The sequence below is a fragment of the Anser brachyrhynchus genome, assembly GCF_964034855.1.
Source record: "Anser brachyrhynchus genome assembly, chromosome: Z".
NCBI lineage: Eukaryota > Metazoa > Chordata > Aves > Anseriformes > Anatidae > Anser > Anser brachyrhynchus.
Genome location: NC_137697.1, coordinates 9345472 through 9369188, shown reverse-complemented (window position 1 = coordinate 9369188; position 23717 = coordinate 9345472). Strand labels below are relative to the sequence as shown.

The window sequence follows — 23717 nt, the reverse complement described above, 5'->3', positions numbered from 1 at the left end:
CAGAAGTCTTGATGGTCGCTGCTCTGCATGAGTCACCTACCAGAGGGCAACACAGAGGGGATAGATGTTGCACATGGGGCAGAGAGCTGCTAGCTCCTTTCCTAGTCACAGTCCTGGCAGAGCCCAGATCAGAGCACAGCACGTATCCTCACACCACTCTTAATCCATTGGATCCTGACATGAGGAGACCCACTGGATCATCACCATCAGCAGCAGTGCATACACTGCAGATATTATGGCCCTACAGAGGCAGCACGGTTGTTCAGCGATCCAGACCACACTGCAAAAAACCTTTGGAGTGATGAACCCCATCTCGGTCAGTTCTTGAAAATACTGTAATAAACCCAGCAGAAAACCCCAACATCATCATAATGAGAGGCTTGGACCCAGATGATGTTTTCCTGCTGCAGTATATAGTGTCTGTTATCCACCCCAGGTACACTTGAGGTGGTGCTCTTGGGAGTATTTATAACCCAAGGAAAAGGAAGGAAGGAGGCGAAGCTCCCGACAAGCTACAGTGCAACACAGGGAATCCCGTTAAAAACAAGAAGGCAAAATGTCAGTGGTGACTTCATCAGGGCTTTTCCTGGTTTGCCTTGGCCATGAAGACTGCAAGAAAGAGGGGCAGAGAGGAGAAGCCCCACTGCCTCCCTGAGCTCCTCCAGCCAGGCCCTGCTGCCAGCAACTCTGCATGGTGCGCAGTGACCCAGCCTTCCAGCTGTGAGAAGAGTCAGAAACTGTTTTTTTAAAGAATTTCTGAAGAGCTAGATATAAGAAAAAAAAATCTACCCATGGTTAGTTATGCACTGGCACAGCTTTGGGGGAATTCCTGGTGCTGAAGGCTAAAAGCAGGGTAAAGCATTATCTCGAAGTAAAGGTCTGGTTTGTACCTATCCTGCCTTTGTGAGGAGGGACAGACAGGGTAATCTCCACATAACTCTTACAACCTTGTGTCTCTGATAATTACTGAGGAGAAGCCTAAAATAATTGCATGAACTATAACAACATGTGAGATACTAATTCAAATAGTTCTCCTAATGGAAGTGTTTCCCACTTCCAGTACAGACATGGTATAGACACATTTTAAAAGCCCCACCAAGACACTCAGGATGCATAACCTCAAGTGTACTCCTGGAAGTCTGAGCCAAAATCTAGCACTCGCACCCTAAAACCAGGCTTGCACTTCATCTGTCAAAGCCCCAGCACTGGGGCAGGGCTGCCCTAATTCCTGACATCTCTGGTTCACACCGGCCTGGCAGACACCTTGCTGCACCCTCCCCTTCTGGGCTGCCTCGTGTGCCATCTGATGGAACCCAATCCACTTCCATGGAAGAAAAAATGCTGTTCTCTGTTCTCCTGTGGGCTATGTAACTGAGGTGTTAGGAGCATGACCATGGGATATTTTCCAGAAGCAGAGCAGGGCAAGTGACAGGACACCAGGACACGGGAAGAGACAGCAGGTGGGATGGGGACCCTTTCTAAGCAGATGTTCTGGTTCAAGACATAGCTTGAGCTCCCACCTCCCCTTCAAGTTACAGGCACTAGGAACCTCTCCACAGGTGCCCACTACTGACTAAATATGCAGAAGATTTAGGAGCTTGCTTTAGCAAAACTTTTTCATTAACCCTAAAGATTAAGAATGGATTATGTGCCTAAACTGAGCAGGTCACTCCTCCTGCTGTTATTCTTTCCTTTTGTATTTTAGCACAAGAAAATCATATGTCACAGTGTTTTAGTAATACACTCATCATCTTACACTGATAATATTCAGTCTGGTTTTGAATAATTCTAAAGATGTTTTCTTCATGTTTATAGCAAGCATGGTATCAACATGTTTGCCATATGCCACACTGAGACATGTGGCCCTCCAAACAATATTGGAAGCAGAAACCACAGAACATGAACAAAGTTGATCACTCAGTGCTTAAAGCTCGTAACCAACTCTTAGGCATTGCTGGTAAAAAATAAACTATACTAAGTAGACTATTCCTGTTCTGAAACAAAATGATAAAAATAAGGATGAAAGTCAGGCTGTTACATTTTTCTGAGTCCTTATGGGTAAATGCATAGGTAACCACATATCAAAGACTATATCTATTATCAAAAAAAAAAAAAAAGCTTCATATATACACATATATATCTATAAAGGCCTATAAAAAAATAAAAATGCCAAACAAATATCTTGAAATTTTATTTTCCCATCAACAGATAACAATGGTGTATTTTCTCAGGAGTTTACTATCCAAAGCTTCCCATCTTCAATGGGAACCACAGGAAAATTTTCATGCTACTTGAAAAATGCTCTCCTTGATGTCTCTTAATCTCTTTGCTTTATCTGAGACAAATTTCTCTCTCAATGTTCCTTTGATACAAAATGCAAAACTGAACTCTTGAAGGAGCAGTTCACTTTATACAAGAAATAAAATTCAAGGGGGGCTTGTGGAAAAATGGAAATTTGTCAGAGAGAAAAACCCCACAAGCACAGATATATAATGTACACACACACAGAGGCACTCATGCACAAAGATTAAGGTATAAAGAGGTCAAAGTTGACCATATGACATGCAACAGATGTGCAGGCTGAGGACAGGGCACATCAACCAGGGCTTCCCAGCCAGTCGGCCCCCAGCACATACTGGTGCCCACATGCCAGTTGGTCCTCTCCAGATGCAGGACTTCGCATTTCCCTTTGTTGAACTCAATGAGGTTCCTGTCAGACCATATCTCCAACCTGTTGAGATCCCTCTGAATGGTAGACACCATCAGCCAACTCCTCCCAGTTACGTATCTTCACCAATTTGTGGTGGTTGCACTCTGTCCCACCACCTAGGTCATTCATGAGGATATTTAACAGTCGGTCTTGCCAGCAAAAAGTGAGGTGAAGTCATTGTGCGTCTCAGCCTTTTGCATCCTCTTTGTCACCAGGTCTCCTTCCATCCTCATTTTCCCTACACTTCATTTTGCTGCTGAGACAACTATAGAAAGTCTTCCTGTTGCCCTTCATGTCCCTCGCCAGGATGGACTTTGGCTTTCCTAACCCCAATACTGCATGCTCCAACACTGTCTGCATTCCTCCTGGGCCACCTGACCCTGCTTCCACCTCTTGTATGTTTTCTTTTTATGCAAGTTTCCACCACAATGATGTCCTGTCTGCACATCCTTACTGGTGTACATACATTTGGGATGGGCCACACTCCCACCCTATTTTGCTGGTTTCAGGGTCCCACATCTGCTTTTCTTGTCAACCCGACCCTCCACTTCCTCACCTGTCTATGGGGCCGCATCTTCTCTCCCTTGTCATTCCTAGTTTGAAGCCCTACTCATGGGGATGTCCAACCTTCTGGCAAAGACGCTTTAGGATCATTATGCAGTGGTAGCTACCTGTGACTTGCTGCCAATGCACAGAAGTTATGGTGTGGGTTTAGTGCCAAAAGTTAGTAGGTTATCACTGTGCATTGGCAGCAAGTCATAGGTAGATATCACTGCATAATGATCCTAACATGACTGGAGAAGTCAGCCCAAGTGCAACTGTGATTTTATTAAAGGCTACAGGAGGACAGGTCAGGGAACAAGTGTAGCATCTTCTCAAGGAGCAGGAAATCATTCTCCAAGTCAGTTCCTCCATAAAATTCAGGACAATTTCACTATCTTTTGCAGACAGTAAGTCTCTCCATAAACTATTTTTATAAGTGAAAAATATATATATATACTTATATATTTATTTATATATTTATATATTATATATATATAATATATATATATATACATATTTGAAAATATTAAGTGACTAAAATGGAGTTTTTTGTTGTTGTTGTTTTTATTTTAACCTGAATCCCTGCACTAACGTAGCACTAGGGCACAGCCATATATCAGAAGAACCAGAAACAAGAACTGGTATGTGAAAGCAGGGAGAGTGACTGTGAGGGACAAAACCTTTGCTGCAAGAGACAATCAGACATGGAAATACATCCAAGTATAAGAGGAGACCAGCACCTCAAGCAAACAGCAAATGACCCATGCACAGCCACAATGCCTACAGAACTAATATCTAATACTCTCAGCTCCTCTCAAAGTGCTCCTTGTTCTGGTGGTTTCCACAAATTTTATACTCAAGTCCTTGGCCCTAAACCTCACCAGAGCAGCTGCCTCTCCGCACAAGCTGTGTCCTTCTCTTGGCATTATCTGGTTCAAATGCATCTTTCTTTACCCTTTTCTGATCATTTTAAGCATTGCCCAGTCCTTTGTGACTTTCTTCCCCTAATATATTGCAGATTTCTTTTTTCACCATTCCTATAATCAGTATGCCTTACTACTCCACAGATGTAGATGGCTCAAACATTCTCATCTCAGGCTACCACGCCAAGTCCATTAACCTATATATGGAGATAGTTGCAGTTCTTGACCATAGACCTCCCCATACCATAGTGCTGCCAGTATGACTGTTCAGTTGAAATGAAAACAGCAGCAACCTGCATGAAATGGGATCACGTAGGAACAGGAACGTCATGAAACAAGAACGTGAGCTAAAAATGCCAGCAGGACACTGGTCTCCATGTACATGGCTGGAGTACCAGCTGCAAAACCACCAGCTCTTAAAATACTTATCTTCGTAAAAAGCCTGCTTATTTTTAGAAAGATGTCGCCTTCTCCTGTGATTATCTAGAAAGCAGGATATGAAACAGAACTAACATTTCTGTTCCAAGTAACAAATCCTGGCTTCTGGTATCTCTAATTATATCACGAAAGTTTGTGTCCTAGACACTAATTTTCAATCATTTGCAGTTTATGGCCTTTGTTCAATTTTTTTTTCCTAAAATGATCTTCTAGCTGAAATTTATCATGTAAGCAGGAATTTAATTTGAGTGAAATTCTCTATAATCTTTGCCCTTACGTTTTTTTTTTCTTTCTTTTCAGAAGATTTTTAAGCTCAGCAATACAAAGCTGGTCTCGGTTTATAACTTTATAATGTGCAATAATGCCTCTGACACATCAGAAGAATTGGAATAATTTCTGTATTTGAAAGGTGCATGCTCAACATTCACAACATGCTCATTTCCCCTCATTTTAGAAAGGCAATTCAAATTGCAAGTTCCAAACGTACACAGATGTTGAAATTTGACTGCACCATCATCTTCACAGGTGTCAGAAAATTTAAGTGACTTAAAAAATCATGAGAGGTGTGCAGGATAATTTGCCTTGGGATTCTTCGAGCCTTGGAGATCATTCTCTGTGAGCTACACCAGCTTCACTATCCTCTGAGGACACTGGGAAACTCAGTGTTCCCTTTTCAGAGCTATTGCTTTTAACACAACTGTTATCTGCACTGTTTCAAAGGTGTTTATTAACACCAAGGTATATTAGAAGATAACCTATCAACACTTGGCATGTGAATCACAAAAAGCCAGAATGTGATAGCACCTTGTCATAGTTCATCTCTTCCAGGTCTAAAAATTATCCAGGATAACTTTTGGCAATGCTTGAATGAAAGATCTTCTTAAGAACAAAGCCAGTGCCTTTTGATTGTCCAATTACATGTCCAGCAAGTCACTGACAGAAAAAATGGTTTTCCCCACAGCCCACTAGCTGTCCTCTTCCTCTTGGATAAAATGTTCCCTGGGTCAACATTGTGTGGATCTCTTTCATTTCAAAGCCAAAATCTTTAAGAGCATTCCCCACGTGCACTCCTTACTCCTGGGTGTAATTACATGGTGCTCTGTAGAAGAGCTGCCATGAACCTGGTGTATTTCACACTACGCACTTCTCACCTGGAGGGTATTATGGATCACCACACACCATATCATTAGCTAGCTTTGAGTTAGCTAACTGCTTCAATGGAGCTTTCCCCCTAAGCCTCCAATTTTCAGTGGCTTATGCCGTCCTGAAGCAGTTTCTTTCAAAGATGAGCTCTGCTGTGATTTTTCTCAGCTCAGAGACCCTGAAAAGTCTGAAAGAAAAAAAAAGAACGTTCACATTTTCTGTATCTTGGTTGTTCACATTTAGGAGTTATGGGGATTCTGTTTTATATGAAAGAACTAGTTTGGTTTTCATGTGCAAGTATCTTTACCAAAAATAAAAAGGAAATCAATTCTTGCCTGTTCTTAGCCAAAAGTATTTCCTTTCAGTTGGAATTAATTGTGAAGAAAAGGCTTTTGGTTTTTGTTTGCTTTTTATTTATTTATTTATTTGTTATTCCCAGAAATAACATTTGTTTGCACAGGAAAAAAAAAAAATAGGAAATTTGAATCAGGATCACATAGTTAACATAGTCTCCTGCATGCCTGTGGTTTAGGAAGTCTTTTATTACATTATCACAGACCATTGCTACAGATTCACCAACAAACAGGGGACCAAATTTTGCACTTTAATGTATAAAATAATCAAATTATTAACAACTTCAAAGGGGCGTATGCCCTCAGTTATAGGCTGAGCCCAATATAAGTTTGATCTGAGGAATGGGAAACTCCCAGGAATACTCTGGGCTAACTGATGGGTTTGTGGAGCACTGAAGAGACCTCATCCATTGAAATTTTCTGTGCGAAGACAACAGGGTGTTCTCCTGCTCCTTGGGATCTCTCAGATGACTGGTACTCAGAATCCCTCCCATTAAGTTTAACTTTAAAAACACAAATCTGAGCATTGTATGCGTTCACTCATAAAGAGATATACACGATATATAGTGTGCCCTGCCTAGTCTAGTGTATCTGTTATTAGTGTAATTTCCATGCATCCTCCAGAGAAAAAGAGAGTTTTTTTCTGCAAGACACACTGGAAGATATGGAGACACTCACCTACACAATATTAGTAAGGTAATAATATTAATTAAGCCTATCAGCCTCGACTAAGATTGGGGTATAGCTGTGCTGACCAGCATATAAAAGTCTTCTTACACTTTAATGTGGCATGTCTGGAAAAGGATAAAAGTGCAAAATCAGTATAACTCCACTTTTAAAACAGAAAGCCTGGCCTGAGAAGGACGGGCAAAGCCTCAAAGTCCCTGGCAGCCTCAGGACAGGATGATTTCCCAAGGCTCGCTCTAGTGCCTTAACTCCAACATCACCCCTCTTCTCCTAAGGTTGGGGGAAACTCAACCTCTGGTACAGGTATAATTTCACCAATTTTAAAAATTCTGTTACTTAATTTTACCTTTCTGAGTAGGAGGCTGTACAGTAGTTTCAGAGGCAGCATCAGCAAAATGCTGCTAAAGAAACACACTTACCAAAAGTTTCCTTTTACAGTGGAAGATAATGATTTCAGGATGGACAGAACTGAACACACTGTGCTGCAAATAAGGCTAACTAAAATCAGAAGGCATAATTCAAAATGAGTGACTAACAGTGGCATACAAAGGAACACGCTAAACTGAAATAATTTTGTGCTTTCCCAGTTAAAAGGTTATTTTCTTTCCCAAAGGCCATTAAGAGAATGCTGGTAGCTCCCAAAGAAACACGTTCACAAGGAGCTGGTGGGATCAATCAATGTTAGCAAGAATTACCAGAATACAGGCCACAGAGTTACGACTGCAAGTCCAAGCAAAATGAAAATGTCACACAATGTCGTGACACTACTTGTACAAACACAATGAACACCAAATCCATACACAATTATTTTTTGTTTGAATTTATTGATGTTCAAGACATTGAACAGTGTATTCTGATAGCACGTTTTGACCTATGTCTGAAAAAATAAAAGAATGATATTAATCTCCCCCCAGATATATTATTCATGTGTTCTTTATTGTTTGTACCTCACAGATATACACTGTCTCTGTCAGCTCTGCAGCCCTAGCATCAGGAATCATCCCTCTTCAAACTCATTCCTTTTCTTAAAGAGATTTTGGATTCAGCAGTAGGTCAGCCTTATCCTTACATGCTTTACATGCGAGATTTAATAAGACAGAGATTTACAACCCATTCTAATATTGTTCCCCCAAATTTATTATATTTTAAAAAGTAAAATAAAAACCTTCTTTCCTAAAGACAGATATATTTTCCATATGTGTAGGCCTGATTTTCAAGGTAGCCTGACCTATTTTGATATCTAAATAGGGCTAGATTTTCAAAAGTGTTCCATATCCAGCAGCTCTTATTATAGCCAGATTTTCTAAAGAATTCAACTACTTCAGTGCCAAATTTTCTGGAAAAAAGTCGTATGCTGTACTGCTGACCTGGGACCTGAGCCCTTTCAAAAATCTGGCCCTGATATTGAATGCTACGCTCTTGTAAAGTCTTCTTCAGACTTTAATAGGTCTGATTCTTCCTGCATTTACACACCTAGTCAACCAGTATGGACATCTGGGAAACTGCTACAAGCTAGGCAATTCAAGCCCGAGCTTTGTTTATATTGATTGGTAAGCATAATAATAACAACAACAACAACAAATCTCAAAGCATTAGATATGAATATCTTATTTACTCCATGCAGACCAACTCATGGGTTTTAATATTTTATAGGGCTTTGGAACTTTACACTCTGATACTAAAGAAGTATTAACACAGCATAGTGCAACAAGTTCATGCAATGAGCATCCATGGGAAGTCACTTAAGGAGTTGGCTCTTTCCCCTATAATTCCCTAAAATCATAGAATCATTAAGATTCAATGATATATGTTTATATCAGTAATAGTGTTACACATTGAAGGCTAGGTTTAGGCTTTTCAGCGTTCAATCAGTTGACTGAAACTTGAAACAGAAAAATCTGTGGCTTTGCAGAAGGCAAAATAAAAAACAAAACAAAACAACACAAAACAATTTAAAAGCAGCAGCATGAGTGCCAGCTTCTGGGAGAACAAGATTTAGAGAATCCCAGCCTAATCTGTTCCCAACTACGCTGCTCACCACACGGTGTCTAAGGATTTGTTTTAAGCCCTTCCCAAAGTGTCTGGCATACCATTTTCTTGTCTCCAGCAAATGTATCATGTAACTGTAAATAAATGTTCAAATGAGTTTAACAGTCATCAGGATGTTTCAAATTTGAGCACTACAGCTTTTTTTCCTGAAGTTTAATTTAACAAGCTGCATTTATGGCAATTATCCTATATTATTTATTTTTAACTTCACTAATACATTTCTCACTCTGCTGCTTTCTTGGGATTACAAAATTGATCTTTGTAAGCTGAGCTCTGAATGAAAAATTTGGAAAATGGAGATGCATTAGGCTACCTTTTTTCTTTTGATGCACAAGACCTGCCAGCCAGCTCACATTATTGGAAACGAACTGGTTCTATCGCTCCTTTCTTGATATGACCTTTTGCTTGCACATCAGATACAACTTCTGTCCAAGACCCACTTCCACTGCTATTAAAAAGGCAAAGTGAAAGGGGGACAAGAAACATTTAAAAACTTTTTATTATCTAATCTCTTCTTCATCCACTACTTTTGGGTGTGTGAGTAAATGACGGTTCCCTCCTGCTCTTGGCTGTCGAGCGTATGACAAGCTGCAGGAACAAGACAGAGACGTGGGTTACCTTGAGCTACACCTGTTCTCTGTGCTTTGACAATGACATTACACAGCACAGACCCAGACACGGGATTTAGGGGAGCATGTAATTCCAATAGCCCTTGGCAGAATGCAGATGGGATTTAAATTATACACTGCTGCACAGAAGCTCTCTGGGAGATTTCCCTCTTCAAATCTTGCTACAAGTGGATCTTAAAATGTTTGCACAGGTTTTGAAAAATGCTTCCAGGTAAAACTGACTACTTCTTATATGGAAAAACAGATAGAAAATGGATAATTGAATCGATCAAAACCTGAAAGAACATAAGTTAGGAAAAAAAAATAATATGTAGCTAACAAAAGTAAGGTACACACAGCGCTGGTGTATTAATTCATCTCCTCCATAGTACTACAACTAATTTGTTTCCAAGCTTTAAACTATTTTAATTTAATGCACAGGAATACAATTCCACCAGTTTTGTCCTGGTGTGAAGCAAGTAGACCAGTATGTTAGAGAAATCTTTAAAAATATTTACACTTTTCCACCCCCATCTCCACAGATCCAGTATTTTAATGCAATCTGCTAATCGTCTCATTCACAGCTACCATCCACCTAATTTCCTCAAGTACTTAATGGTAGCTATTATGATCACCAAGGATCATGGGACTAGATCCCTAGGAGACAAGGTCAGACCAGTAAAATTAGCCATCTGTCCAGTGAGGACTTTAAGCTCAAGGCTGCATTTAAGTATTAAGTTTTCAACTGTACGGGTATATTTTTCCCCCGAGAGCAAGAGAACACACAAAGCTGATTCTAAGAAAAAAAAAAAAAAAAAAGCGAGAGAAACGTTTTATCACAGAAAGGGGCTCACCCTGAAAACATTTTGACAGCTAAGGCAACACGTACTAAACTTGCTAAACTTTCCATCGGGCTGCTCCCGCTGAAGGCAGCGACACAAACCAGCGCTGACCCCTAGGTTAGTCCCTGGCGCTGCGCACCGCGACTTCGGGGCGTGCAGAATGCCCAACTTTCACCACGCTCCGCGTCCCCCCTCAATTTAACCTCACAGGCTGCAGGCTGCAGGGGCTGTGGCGGCTGCCCAGGGTCCGGGCTTCTCACTTCTGTCCGCCGAGGACCGCGCATCGCCCCGCTGGGATGCGCGACCCCGAGGCGCGGGGTACCTGCAGGTCTGGGTGCACTTCTCGCCTCCCTGGCGTTTCCTCCCACTTTTGCCGCTCCCTGCCTCGCATCCTTCGCTACCCATGCCGCAGCCTCGCTGCCCGAGACCGGAGGCCAGAGGCAGAGGTCCTGCCCGGTGCTTCAGGGACCAGGACGGACAGACGGACGAGCACGAGAAACTTATCCCCGCAGTGCGCTCCCGCCCGGCCCCGCTGGCGTCCCGGCGGGGAGGGTGCTCCTGGGGGGGGGGGGGGGAGGATGCTCCGAAGCGGGGGGACTCTGCTTTTAAAGGGTGGCAAAACTTCCCGAAGAAAGCGAGCACCTGGGCAAACGGACACCCCAAATCCGCCCTCCCCTCCGCCTTACCTTGCCGGCGGGGGATGCTCCTCCGCGGGGCGGCCGCGCAGCCGATGCACGAAGCCAGCAGCAGCAGCAGGGAGGCGAGGCGGCGGCAGGGGCAGAGGCAGGGTCCCGGCACCTCCATGTGCTCCGCGATCCCCCGCCGCCCCCCGGGCCGGGGGCTGGGGGCCGGGGCCGGCGTCCCCCCTGTGCTCGGCAGCCGGGCGGGGAGCGGGGCTGGGGAGGGCGCGGCGGGGCTTTTACCGAGCCGGGAAGGGAAGCGGAGGAGGAGGAGGAGGAGGAAGAGGAGGAGGAGGCGGCGGCTGGGTACGGCGTTTTGATGGGATTACAGCCCCCCACCCCCCCCACCCCCCACCCCCCGGGGCGGGCGGCGGCCCCGGACCGCCCCGAGCCCCCCGCAGGGAGCCCCCGGTGCCGCCCCCACCGGCCCTGCCCTCCCCCTGAGGTTGGGGTGTCCTCGGCCCCCTCCCGGCCCCCGGCACCCCGGGATCGGCTGCCCCTTGCCCCGCTGGTGCTGATGCTGGGGTGGAGGGCTCCGGACTCGTCCCCCGGTTCCCCTGGGAGGGACGGGGCCGGGGAGGAATCCAAGCCCGGGGCAAGGTGGGGAGAGGACTCGGTGAGGAAGTTGTTGCTGAGTTAAGAGGATGAAGTGAGTTTAATCCCCGCAGATGGAGGCTGAGACCTATCCCGGCCACTCAGACTAATATAGAAACTCAGTGGAGATTGGAAGGGATGGGGGGAGGAAGGCAAGGAGAAGTCCTGGTATTCGAGGATCCCAGGAAAAAAACAGGAAGCAGCCCAGAGCATCCCTTCAGAGCAATATAACGTTGGTGGGACAAAAACCAAAACCCAGTATCCCTTCTTCGAAATTTAACAGACAGAGGGAAGGTGCAAGAAACTTCGCATTAGGCAGATGCAGGATTATCTGCCCCCCGCTTTAGGTCTCATCCTAATCTCGGTTAGTTGGAGATCAGTTTAAACCCCGAGTCATCAGAGTTGTTATGTCTTCAGGGTTTGTGTGGGCTTTGTTTTGGAAATGAACCTCATTTGTTTGTTTTGCTCTTCACTTTGATAGCTGCGAGTGGTTTTGATGTCCATATAAATTATGCATATTTATACAGACCCTTTCTGAATGTTATTAAATTCATAACACTGACACCGTTCAGTGAGTTCCAGGCTCTAATTTTATGGCATGGAATAGGGAGGGGTGTGTGGGGAGGGGGGGCAGATCAGAAGAAAAACTGTCTCTCTGCAGGAACAATGCTGAGACAGGAAAATATGGAAAGCTGTACCCTCTCAGGGTACGAGAGAAGACAAGGAAATGGTGATGAAGTCCTTTTGGACAAAAGATCAGAGGAAGGGAGTTGGAGCCCATATCCTGTAAAAACACTGTGAGAACCTCAAGCAGTTGTTTAAGGAGGAAATTAAAGTCCTCACCAGACAGTGGTGAGGACATACCTTGTGTCCCCTGGGGACAAGGCAAGGAGACAGAAACCTGGTCCTCCTGGAAAGGGCAGTCTTGGAAAGATCCCCATAGGGAGAGCATGCTCAAGGTTGTAGGAATTACAGCTGAGGAATAGTTCTGTTAGCGTATTTGAGATGCAGTGGTTTCTCTCTCACACCCTTATCAGCCTGCCTTGCAGGGCTGAAGGGATCAGTACATGTAGAAGAAGTGCAGGACCCATGGCAGGAATTCCCAGCTTGGTCACAGACTGAAATGTGTTGTGTGTCTGCACTTCACGAGGCAGAGAATGAACTCAGTCAGTGCTCCATGTCTGCCCTGACATGGATTGCTAACTTGTTGGTAAAAAGGGCAAAGAGATCATGGCAAGCAGCGGAAAAGAGGTCATGGCAAGGCGTAGACAAAAGTTAAGTCTGTCCTTTATATATTGTCCAAGCAGTTGTTTGGCATTTGTACAGTATACTGTCATTGCTACTTCTGTGTTTCTTCTTCCTTGAACTCCACCCATCCTTCTTTCACTCCCCTTTCTCTAGTGTCTTCTTCCTTCTCACCCTCTTCTGGCAGCATTCATATCAGCCACTATTGTAGTTTGTCTTCTTTCTCACATACACCTACCTACCAAAAGTAATCTGTGATAAAGTAATAGCTGGACATACTGAGGCCAAATTAATTATTACAAAAGTTCATACCTCTGAGTTTCAAGCTGTTGTCAGATTCAGACCGATTTTTTAATTTTAATTACAGCTTTGGAAGATTATCTCTGCAGCCATGCAAGCTGGAAGCTTGCCTTCTAGAAGGAAGTGGGATATTCAGTTTTGGGTTCGTGGACAGTTACTGTTGTGGAAAATCCTTCCAACAAAGGTAATCCACTGCAAGCTTATTGAATTTCCTCTAAAATACAGAAAGATTCCCAGTGGCTTTCTCAATGGTAAGGTTTTACTCTGTCCTCATTGGCATAGTCACTGGTTGTCTTCCAGTAGCATCCATGACTAACACTTGGCATAGATTTGTTATTGCAACCTCTCTCCAGAGGAAGACAAATCTTAGTGCAGTATCTAGAACTAAAACCTGGAATTAGATTTAAAAGATAAATATACACCTTGCTCATCCATCTCAGAGAAGATATGATGAGAGAAGCAAACCACGTACATCTGTTGACCCTGAGCTTTGGAAGGAATTCCTTTGCCAGTTTCAAACCAGTTTCTGAGGTATATCATCCACTTACAGACAAAAACGTTGCCTTTACTGTGGAGGACTCTGCTGTGTCAGAGGGGTGCAGCTGTCAGGAATGACACACTGTGGTGGCATCGTTGCTTCTCCTTGTGCTCACCTGAACTTCTGTTTCATCTGAATTCAACTTTAACCAATGGTCTGTGATTGGATCCAGCTTTGGAGCCACCTCCATGACAGTGATGAGATTTTTTTTTGCCATGAAGAGAATGTAGATGTGTAAACTACTCACTGTGTGCCTGGCTCACCAGTGATTGCATATAGTTGACAAGGACTGCGACACAACCTTCTGAAGGTCCATAAGCCCAGGATTCTAGTGCTGGGAGTGGAAGTGGTTTTCTGTCATCATCTACTGAACACACTCCACCAAGAAGACTCTAACTAAGTCAGCACGCTAATTTTGGTACATTAGACCTGTGTTCAGATGAGATATTTCATTTTTTTGTTCCATGCTGTACGTATGGGAGGGAACCAGGCTCCAGTCTCCATAGTTTCTTACTCTAGGAAGTAAGGGGATAAACACAGTGCACAGAGATTTTCTCATATATCTTTTCTCTAAGAGGGAACACATGGCCCATCTCTGTGCCCTAAAGGAACAGGAGTGCAAGGAACGATGTTTGAGGGAGCCTGGGCAGGCAGAAGAAACACTCATACTTCTGAGTACTCTGATGCTCTCTACGTCTAGAACAGCTGACTTGCTTCAGCTTGCAATTGCATTACAGTGGTATGCCACATGTAATTTGCAAGTGCTGAAATCAAGAGACACCCCTGTTCTTTGAAGAAACAATAGATAAAAATAAAATGAACATAAGGCACCAAATGTTCAAACATGGCAATAGATTCTCTTGCAGTTTTTGAAGGTCTGGAGTAGCACGACTTTATTATTTTTGTGAACGTCACAGTGGGCACATCAAGTCTCATGATGACAGAAAGTGTTTTTAGCAGTGACCTGGACCATTATTCATTCATAGCAAAATATATATATTAAATATATATATATTGCTATAAATTATATATATGTATACATGATACATATATATACATGATATATATATACACATATATATACAATTATTTTCAACAGCTAATTTTACAATAAGTCACTGATGAAGCAGTTTGCTGTTAAAGGAGCTAAAGCAGGATATCTACCCGAAAACTATTTGGTAAAAGCGCAGGAAGTTAAGCAAGCTGACTGGGAGCTGCAGAGAATAGGAGTCTGGCCAGTGGGGTTAGCAAGCTTTTCCATTGTGATTCATGGGGAAACAAATATGTCTTTGCTTTAGGGCTTGTCTTCACTTGAAAGATATTTGGGATAAAAGGAGTGTATGAATTTATAGCATTTTCCAGAGTAAGTCCATATGTGGACACTTTTAGTCCGGAATAAGATTAAAAGAAAATCAGTGAAGAAGTCTTCTGAAATAGAAGTAAAGAAATGGAGGCATCTATGGTGAAATGGGAGATATTTCTAGACATTTTCATTATGGCAATGTAGGGCTCGGCTAAGGAAGTTAAGAATAATGTATGTGTACATTTTCATAATTATGAATTATGGATTTTTTTTCTCTTCAACTAAAGACTCAAAAATTTGGAGTTCTTCCTCTTTTTTTTTCTTTTTTTTTTCCCTTAATAGTCTACAAATTTTGAAAAGATGAATTCTGAATACATAACATTATGTCAATTCAACCATAGTCCACTATACATTTTTGTCAGGAATTTTTCATAGATTCCTCTTAAAAGAAGTACATAAAACCCTCAGAGACCCTAGGAAATATTCACCATGCATACATAGTCTCTTGGACTTTACAAATGATAGAAAGTCAGAAAGGTTAACATAAAGCAAGCCAGTTCAGACACGGTGGCTGCATTTTCTGCTTATAGGTAAACTAGTCATTTATCTCATAGATTTTTTCTCCCATTCCTTCCAAACTGCAGCTTGTCTATTCCTTTTACTTATCTCTCCATTGTGATTAAAGTTTATGAAAGTTGCATTGGAACCTGCCAAATGAAATTCTGAGTGCATCACAATCCAAACAGGATGTTTTTATGTCATTTGCATAGAGATTCCTGTTCAAATTTTACCTCCTGACCTTCCAAGGTCTTCTCAGTATGCCAAGGTCATTGTACCTATTTTACCATTCTGCTACTAATTCCAGGATGAGATATTGACTATATCACCATATGTACGTAATGATATATAGAATTATATAGATTTGAGGATCTTTTTATTGACTTCAGCAACTTGGCAAATTTATGGAAAACAGAAGGACCATTAACTTACCATTTTTTCAAATACAAAAATGATAAATGTAAATGTCAGTTAAAACCAGCAAACTTTATTTTAGCAGCTCATGTTTAGTTTTATAGCAATAACAAACAAATCACAGCAATTTGTATCTTATTATAATTCAATTAGAAAACAGTAATGTTTCATGAATATATATATTTGTTGCTTCTACTAATCATTACAATAAATAATTGCCTAACTGGTAAAAAAACAAATAAGTAATTCATTAGCTTGCAATATAATAGCTGTTTACATTTATTATTTCATTTATCACTTACATAATGTCATAGATGCGTGTAGAGTGCATATTACAATATGTCATCTAAAGTCATAACTCTTCGGCGTACAACTTCCCTCTGGCTTAACTAAGTAGAGTGTCTTGGATAGAATGATTTCAGATTTGTGCACAGGATAGCAATTGAGAGTATTTATGAACACTTTTTGTTGTCCAGGGTACCAGAGAAGTCTACAAGACATACACAGAGCGCCTCCAAAATTCATTTTTTTTCCAGAGGGGAAAGTGGCACTACAGCCAGCATATGGCTGAACTGTTCAGAAAGGGAGTTCAAGCTACCCTGCAAACTTTAGGAGTGAGGGCTGTGGAAACAGCCCTGCAGAGTTGGTAGGCTTCCTTCTTAGGATATTAGTAGGAAACACATAGAGGCAAATGTAAATTTCATCTACTTTGAAATGGTGAAGGGATGAGTTTATCCTATTAGGTTCTTAACTTTTGACACCATCTACTTATTTTAGATCTGGATCTGAACTGAGCCTTCTTGTTCTCTCCCTGATTATTTTCCATAAAACTATGGAGACTAGACTTAGTTAATCTGGGGAAGAAAAAAAAGAAAGAAAAGGAAGAGAGAAAGGAAAAAAAGAAAAAGAAAGAAAAAAAGAAAGAGAGAGAGAGAGAGAAACAGAGAGAGAGAAAGAGAGAGAGAGAGGGAGAGAGAGAGAGAGAGAGAAAGAAAGAAAGAAAGAAAGAAAGAAAGAAAGAAAGAAAGAAAGAAAGAAAGAAAGAAAGAAAGAAAGAAAGAAAGAAGGAAGGAAAGAAAGAAAAGCGCACAAACCAAATTCTGCCTGCCATTTTTAATATATTAAAAATGATTATATATCAGAGACATACTACACTTTTTTAAGTGTTAAATGGTGAACATACAAAAACAAAGTAACATTATTTTTCTGTCTTTCCACTCTTAAATAAATATTTGCCACACATTTACTCACTATACTGGCAGTTTAAGCCCATTACACCTTCCCAGCATTCAGTCTTTCCTTCTTCCATTGCCTCTCATATAGATTGCCTGTGGCATAGCCAGAATTTCAGTTCACGTGAACATCACATACATTTGCAAGGGATACAGAAAAAGGCTTCTACTGACCACATCTGCATCAGATGAGAGTCTTTACAGTCTTTTGTCCCTTGATTTCTTTATGCTCTCAGCTCTGCCCCCCAGCTTCCCTGCTTCCTACTGTATTCCAGGCTATTCTTATTAACCACATTTCACTGGTTACTTCTACTTTTTCAAGACTTAAAAATTACAGCCAACACTGGTAGTTCTAGACACATCAACAAATAGATAACATAAAAATCCTTGTTGTGCCCAAAACTTTAGACCATGAAGCAAGTAAATGCTGAGAATACAGGGAGCAATGGGAGGATTATGAGCAACCAGATTAATAGTTACAGGCCTGCAGTTACCTGGCCACTATAGGCCATCATGTTGCTTATTATCTCGCTCTTCAGCCCTCACTCCTTTTCAGTTTTTCCCATACACATTAATGATTATCACATTATTGATTATCATGTTATAAAGTGTTCTTTCCTAACATGCTATATATTTTTATTAGTCATAGGATGATGCTTTGCCAAGCATCAATAGTGTATTTATAATTAAGAATTAGTATGCATTATACTGTTAAAACAACACTATTATACTGAATAAACATTAAATGCTCCTTTCTCCCACTTGTGGCCCCACTTTATTACTTTGTTTATAGTTTTAACTAAATATGATGAGCAGTGAGCACAATCACTCCTTTGTGCTGGGACTCCAAAAGTATGTTGTAGCCTATGTGCAGAAATACTGAAGTTTTATCCTGCATGCTCGTTTTTATAAATAGTTCTGTTCATTACTTGTATGGCAAATTATTTTACAGCACTTTGGCCATGGTTTATGATGCCAGTATGCTAAAAATGCTCAAATATAAGCTCCAAACATCTCCCATTCTTAACAAATTTAACCTCAGGATGGGCAGAACAAGGAGATATTTCATTTACAGTAAGGCTAGCAACATGAGTAGCTTGTAAAAGCCAAATCTTACACTCGTGGTTTATAAGAAAGTTGTTGGGTTATTCTTTCTATCAGTGTTTTTCAAGGATTTATAGGTTCCAGTTTTAATAAGTGTTTTCCTTCTCCTTTTATCTTCTATTGCTTGGTTTTGGTAAGGTGAAGAATTCGTTATTTTGAGCTCAGAAAACTCTTTACGTTGTCACTTACTCAGCTCACAAAGAACCAACGGAAGCACAAAGACCCAAATTACAAAAATTTGTCACCTAAGGATCTAAGTGTATTGTTATAAATCTCTCTCACCATTTCCTCTCAGGTCAATTATTTACAAGTTATGTTCATTGTGATTTAATGGAGCACATTCTTTTTGTTAGCAAGTGAATTCTTGCCAGACTTGGGACCTATGGTAAATTTAATGAAAAGCATCAGAAAGAAGAAATGAGCTCTTTTACAAACATAAGCATTATTTTAGACACTCACAAAACTTGCTTGCACCAAATATTACACATTCAGTATTTGGAAGTCTGGGAGGTGTTGGGCAAATGATGCATTGCCCAATATAGGCTTATTTTCTTATTTCTTTTCAGTTTATGATGATGATATAAAGAAAAATGAATGATCCACAGTGCTTTGGGGAGTTCAGAACATCATCTTTGTATTTGTTTTCCCATTGCAGTCTTACTGCTGCTCTCAAAAAAATATGACTTCAAAGAGTTACTTTCATTGTTTTTCTATTTAATGTAATATGTATGCTCTTCTTGTCCTCTCATGTGTCAATCTCAAAGACCGGTACATAGCTTGTGTTTATAACATAATCTCCTGGGGATGTTTTCTCTGATTTCTTGATCAGGATATCAGAATGAGGAAAAAAAGGACAGATCACGAAGAACCTATCCAGATTTTACAAAGAACACCATAAATCTTTGGACTTGCATAGTTTATTTACAGTTAATAAGGGGGAGAGGTAATGGATTCTGCAGAAACAAGTCATGAGAAGTACCAGAATTCGTGGCTTTTTCAAACTGGCTGTTAATTTCCATTCTGTTGGAAGGAGTACCCATACACTAGAGACAAGTGCTCTATTGTCTGCTTCTGCTTTACGTGCAGAAGGAATATCATTCTCATTAATCTCTTCTAGGGAAAAATGAAGATTGAAGGGGAGAATACTGCTCCCATTTTATCACTCCCCTCTTATGCTGATGCCATTTCTATGAGGCAAAGGGCAGCAAGAACAAATGTATGCAGCTTCATTTTCCTTACTCATTTGTGGGACCTATTCACTAATTCATTGTGCCCCAAGGAATTACCTGATTTTCCACTTCATGTTCTGAAATTCACCACTTGGGCTTGCAGGAAAGAGTGGTAATGGATGAATTTGCAGAAGGAATGACGTTCCTAGCAAGGCCACTGAAGGACAAATGGAAGACCACAAGATCTTCTGGTCTAGTCTTTTCTCTTCTCTAGAACAGACTCCGTCAGTCTCTTCTGCTCCTTCCACAGGGTGCTGTTGTGCTGGAGGAAATAGACAAAATTTGAAGAAGTTGAATTTTCTTTCTAAGTTGGAGAATCAAGGGAAAAACTTCAAAATGAGCAACAAGTACTTCGTGGGAGCCCAGTCATATTCCTGAAGTCTCCATTTTTGAACATGAGATCACCCTGTATGCAACATACTCCATCACACACCAGGTCACCTCCAAGACCTGACATTAAAAAAAACTTCTAGGCATCACATGGTCTCCCAACTTGCATGAATGTGAAGGATAAGAGGTCTCCTACTATTTTTTTTTTCACTGATTCATCTCAGATGTTCCTCCTATGTCTCTTCCCAAAGATCACTGAAAAGTTTGTTTGCCACAGATTAATTCATTCTGTCAGAAAGACAAAGGGAATACTGTAGAGGTAACTCCAGCCATCTTCAATTTGATAAGCCTCTAAGGAGCTTTTGAAAAATCATAAAACTTTAAAAAGATCCTTAAAAATAGTTTTTCATGTTTGCCCTGACAGAGTAATAATACTTTAAAAATAGCAGGTAGCAAGATCCAATCAATATGCCATTAAGATACTGGCAGCACTAGGATAGGATTACACAGTTAAGAAATTAAGAAACCCTTAACTTTTCCAATTTTGGCCAAGAAAACACAAGAAAGTTGCATTATTTATTTCATAAGACTAACTAAATAATCTTATCCTCTTCTTGGCATCAGAAAAGCCCCTTACATATGTAAATATGAAACTAGTGAGTTAATGATAAGAGATGAGGAGGCTCTAGGGAGGCCTTATCGCTCTCTCCAACTCCCTGAAAGGAAGGTGTGGGGAGCTGGGGGTCGGCCTCTTCACACAGATAACTACTGATAGGACTAGAGGGAATGGCCTCAAGTTGCACCAGGGAAAGTTCGGGTTGGAAATTAGGAGACATTTCTTCTCAGAAAGAGCAGTCAGGCATTGGAACGGGTTGCCCAGGGAGGTGGTGGCATCACCATCCCCGGGGATGTTTAAGGAAAGGTTGTGGTGCTTAGGGACATGGTTTAGTGAGTAATATTGGTGGTAGGAAGATACTTGGACCAGATGATCTTGGTGAAGTCTTTTCCAATCCTAATGATTCTATGATTCGATGATAATGAGACACCCAGTTTATCACAAAGTCATGGTTCGTATTCTTTGGGCCAAAAGATGTTTTACAAAATATATATAGTATTTCTTCTTGCTTTATCTGCATAGGTTAATACCAATTCCACCAAATTCCTGAGGGAAAAATTCATATGGGGTTATTAAACGATTGTTTGCACCCAGTTGCTGGCAAATGAACAAATCAGGCTGTTAATATATAAGAGCCAGGAGATTCTTTGTTTCCCATATAGCATAAGACCACTAACAAACCTTTGAGTAGCCATTTAGCAGAAGATTGTATGGGCTAGGAAAAAACATTATCCAGCTTCACTTTTATTCATAATGACTATGTAGTGGATTCATGTTTCAGGTCTCAACAGGTATTAGAAGTTGCAAAACGCTAGGTGGAAAATGGTGCTGGTCTGTGCACCATTTCCAAAGATCAGGGTACAATTTTGCTAGTTCAATCATAAGTTTGAAGCTGTTTGATGTTTTTTTTTTGTTTGTTTTTGTTTTTGTTTTTTAATAGAACAGCTGTATTCGTATTGTGTGCAATACCCAGTCTAGTGTATTTAAATCTACATGAAGTATTTGTTAGCTGTGCTGCCCTCTGGCCTGTTTGTTTGTCTCAATTTCCTTTGATTCAACCTTTGAAATACAAGGCCAGAGGTTTTCCACCACAGGTGTCTAATGCCAAGGATCAGTTTTGAGGCATGAACTTCTACTCAATTTTCCCATTATGGTGTGGGGTACTGGGGTGTATGACAGTGTGCTACTGCTTCCATATGCATCTTGAGCTCATTTTCCACAAAACCTAACAGCCCAGTTTCACTGTTGAGCTTCCTAATCTTAGCTTCTCTGCTGCCCACTGCTGAGAAACATGGCATCCTAAGCTCAGGGGTACAGTTACTGTGAAAGAGTGGTTTTAAACTCAAAGTTATGTTTGGAATTCCAGAAAAAGAACATGAAGTCTCTTCCCAGTATCACACTGCTGCCTATCCCTGTCCCGCACAAGAGACCATGATGCCACAGAACAGAGCTGAAAACTTCCTCACCAAGTGAAGATATGAGGACAGACATGATAAGCCAGCTGTCCCCTCTTCCGGCTCATCACCTTGAACGTGCTGATTTATTTTCTGAGAGAATGGATAGAAATGTATTTTCAGCTTGTAATTTGAACATCGGTTCTTCCTTTCTCTTAATTAGTATTTGTTATTATTGATCTAATATGAATAAGACACATTGTTTGTAACTCAGAGCACATAGTTCTGCAGACCTTATTAATGCAATAGCCTTACTGGGCTTGATCCAAAGTTAGTGCAGTCAGTGGAAAGACTTGTAGTGACTTCAGTGGACTCTGCATTTGTCAAGCGGATGTTAAGTGTTTGGGGCATAATTTATGGCACCCCTCTGACTGTGGCAACATGAAGCTACAACCATTCTGCTCCTATTGCAGGTGAAAAGAAAGGGCAGCTGCTGTAATATAGAAACTTCCCTTCCCATTTTCTGATCTATGCACATATGTAGCTACCTAAAAGTATGAAGGTCTCTGAACTACTTTGCTCTCAACAGCAGCTAGCAAAACTCTTATTGAGTCCAGAAATCTCACATGGACACTGGAAAAAGAACCAATGAAATTTACTTCCTAATAAAAAGCTAAAGAGCAACAAATTATGCTTCAGCTTATCAAGATGAGAGAGAGAGACAGAGAAGAAGAAGCTTATGATCTGAGCTTCTGTACACTGCCCTGTTCAGTTCTTCTGGTGTACATGCTACAGATTAATAGGCTCTCCTATAGACTGTAAAATCTGCACAGATATGCAACAAGCACAGTAAAGTCAGCTGAATTAAGTCAGCTGTAATACTGACTAAAATAAAAGATTAAAGGGGATTTTTTTCTTTTTTTTTTAAGACTGCATATTATAAGAACTGCGAGGGACTTCCTTACAATATGACACATATATTCAAAAATACTTTGTTTTACAATACTCAATAATATAATCATTTCATTGGTAATGTTGAATTTTTTTCCAAGTGTTCTTTTCAGAAACACATCTGCAGGTGGATTGTGTAGTGCCTGCTTTCTGCTTGTACAAACAGTATGTATACTAGATGTGATATGGATACTTACTCACAGAATATCCCACTTTGGAAGAGACCCATAAGGAATAACAAGTCCAACTCCTGGCTCCACACAGGACCACCTAAAAACAAACCAAGTGTCTGAGAACATTGTCCAAACGGTTCTTGAACTCCGGCAGCTCAGTGCCGTGAACACTGACCTGGGAAGCCTGTACTTGTGCCTGACCACCCCCTGGGTGCAGAACCTTTCCCTAACCCCCAGCCTGACCCTCCCCTGTCCCAGCTCCATGCCGTTCCCTGGGTCCTGTCGCTGTCCCCAGAGAGCAGAGCTCAGCGCCTGCCCCTCCACTCCCCTCGTGAGGGAGCTGCAGGCCGCCATGAGGCCTCCCCTCAGCCTGCTCTTTTTGGGCCTCTGGCAAAGGACCTCAGCCGCTCCTCATACATCCTCCCCTCTAGACCCTTCACGTTTTCCATAGCCCTCCTTTGGACACTCTCTAACAGTTTTCTCTCTTTCTTATACTGTAGCACCCAGACCTGCACACAGTACAGGAGGTGAGGCCGCACCAGCACAGAGCAGAGCAGGACAATCCCTTCCCTTGACCGGCTAGCAATGCCGTGCCTGATGCACCCCAAAGTGTGGTTGGCCCTTCTGTCTGCCAGGGCACGCTGCTGGCTCACATTGAACTGTTGACAGGAACCCCCATACCCCTTTCTGTGGTGCTGCTCTCCAGCTTCTTATCCCCCAGTCTGTATGTATAGCCACGGTTTACCCAACTCAGGAACAG

At 41.5% G+C, this 23717-nt stretch overlaps 2 protein-coding genes and 1 long non-coding RNA gene across 11 annotated transcripts in view; 1 reads left to right on the top strand and 2 right to left on the bottom strand.

Moving 5' to 3' along the window:
- The window catches only part of EGFLAM (EGF like, fibronectin type III and laminin G domains), an 85459-nt gene extending 74180 nt beyond the window's left edge, over positions 1–11279 (bottom strand). For 4 of the 7 annotated variants that reach the window (XM_080572871.1, XM_080572872.1, XM_080572873.1 and 1 more), the window contains exon 1: positions 10983–11278. In XM_080572871.1, the coding sequence (XP_080428997.1) occupies positions 10983–11100 (118 nt within the window). In that variant the 5' untranslated portion in view covers positions 11101–11278. Of the gene's footprint in view, positions 1–10982 lie in introns of all 7 variants that reach the window. The other 3 variants (XM_080572874.1, XM_080572875.1, XM_080572876.1) reach the window with 2 other exon arrangements.
- Positions 11280–11399: 120 nt separating this feature from the next.
- Positions 11400–22935, top strand: LOC308185136. Its single transcript, XR_013943148.1, has 3 exons — positions 11400–11625; positions 13183–13299; positions 21806–22935. It is a non-coding gene; the product is annotated as an uncharacterized lncRNA (long non-coding RNA).
- LOC308185134 (uncharacterized protein) overlaps positions 13293–23717 on the bottom strand; it is a 163477-nt gene continuing 153052 nt past the window's right edge. For 2 of the 3 annotated variants that reach the window (XR_013943138.1, XR_013943139.1), the window contains exon 3: positions 13293–19755. Coding sequence is in view for 1 of the 3 variants with exons in the window: in XM_080572901.1 (XP_080429027.1) it covers positions 19048–19084; positions 19551–19755; positions 22982–23054 (315 nt within the window). In the remaining 2 variants the exon portion in view is untranslated. Of the gene's footprint in view, positions 19756–22981; positions 23055–23717 lie in introns of all 3 variants that reach the window. The other variant, XM_080572901.1, reaches the window with a different exon arrangement.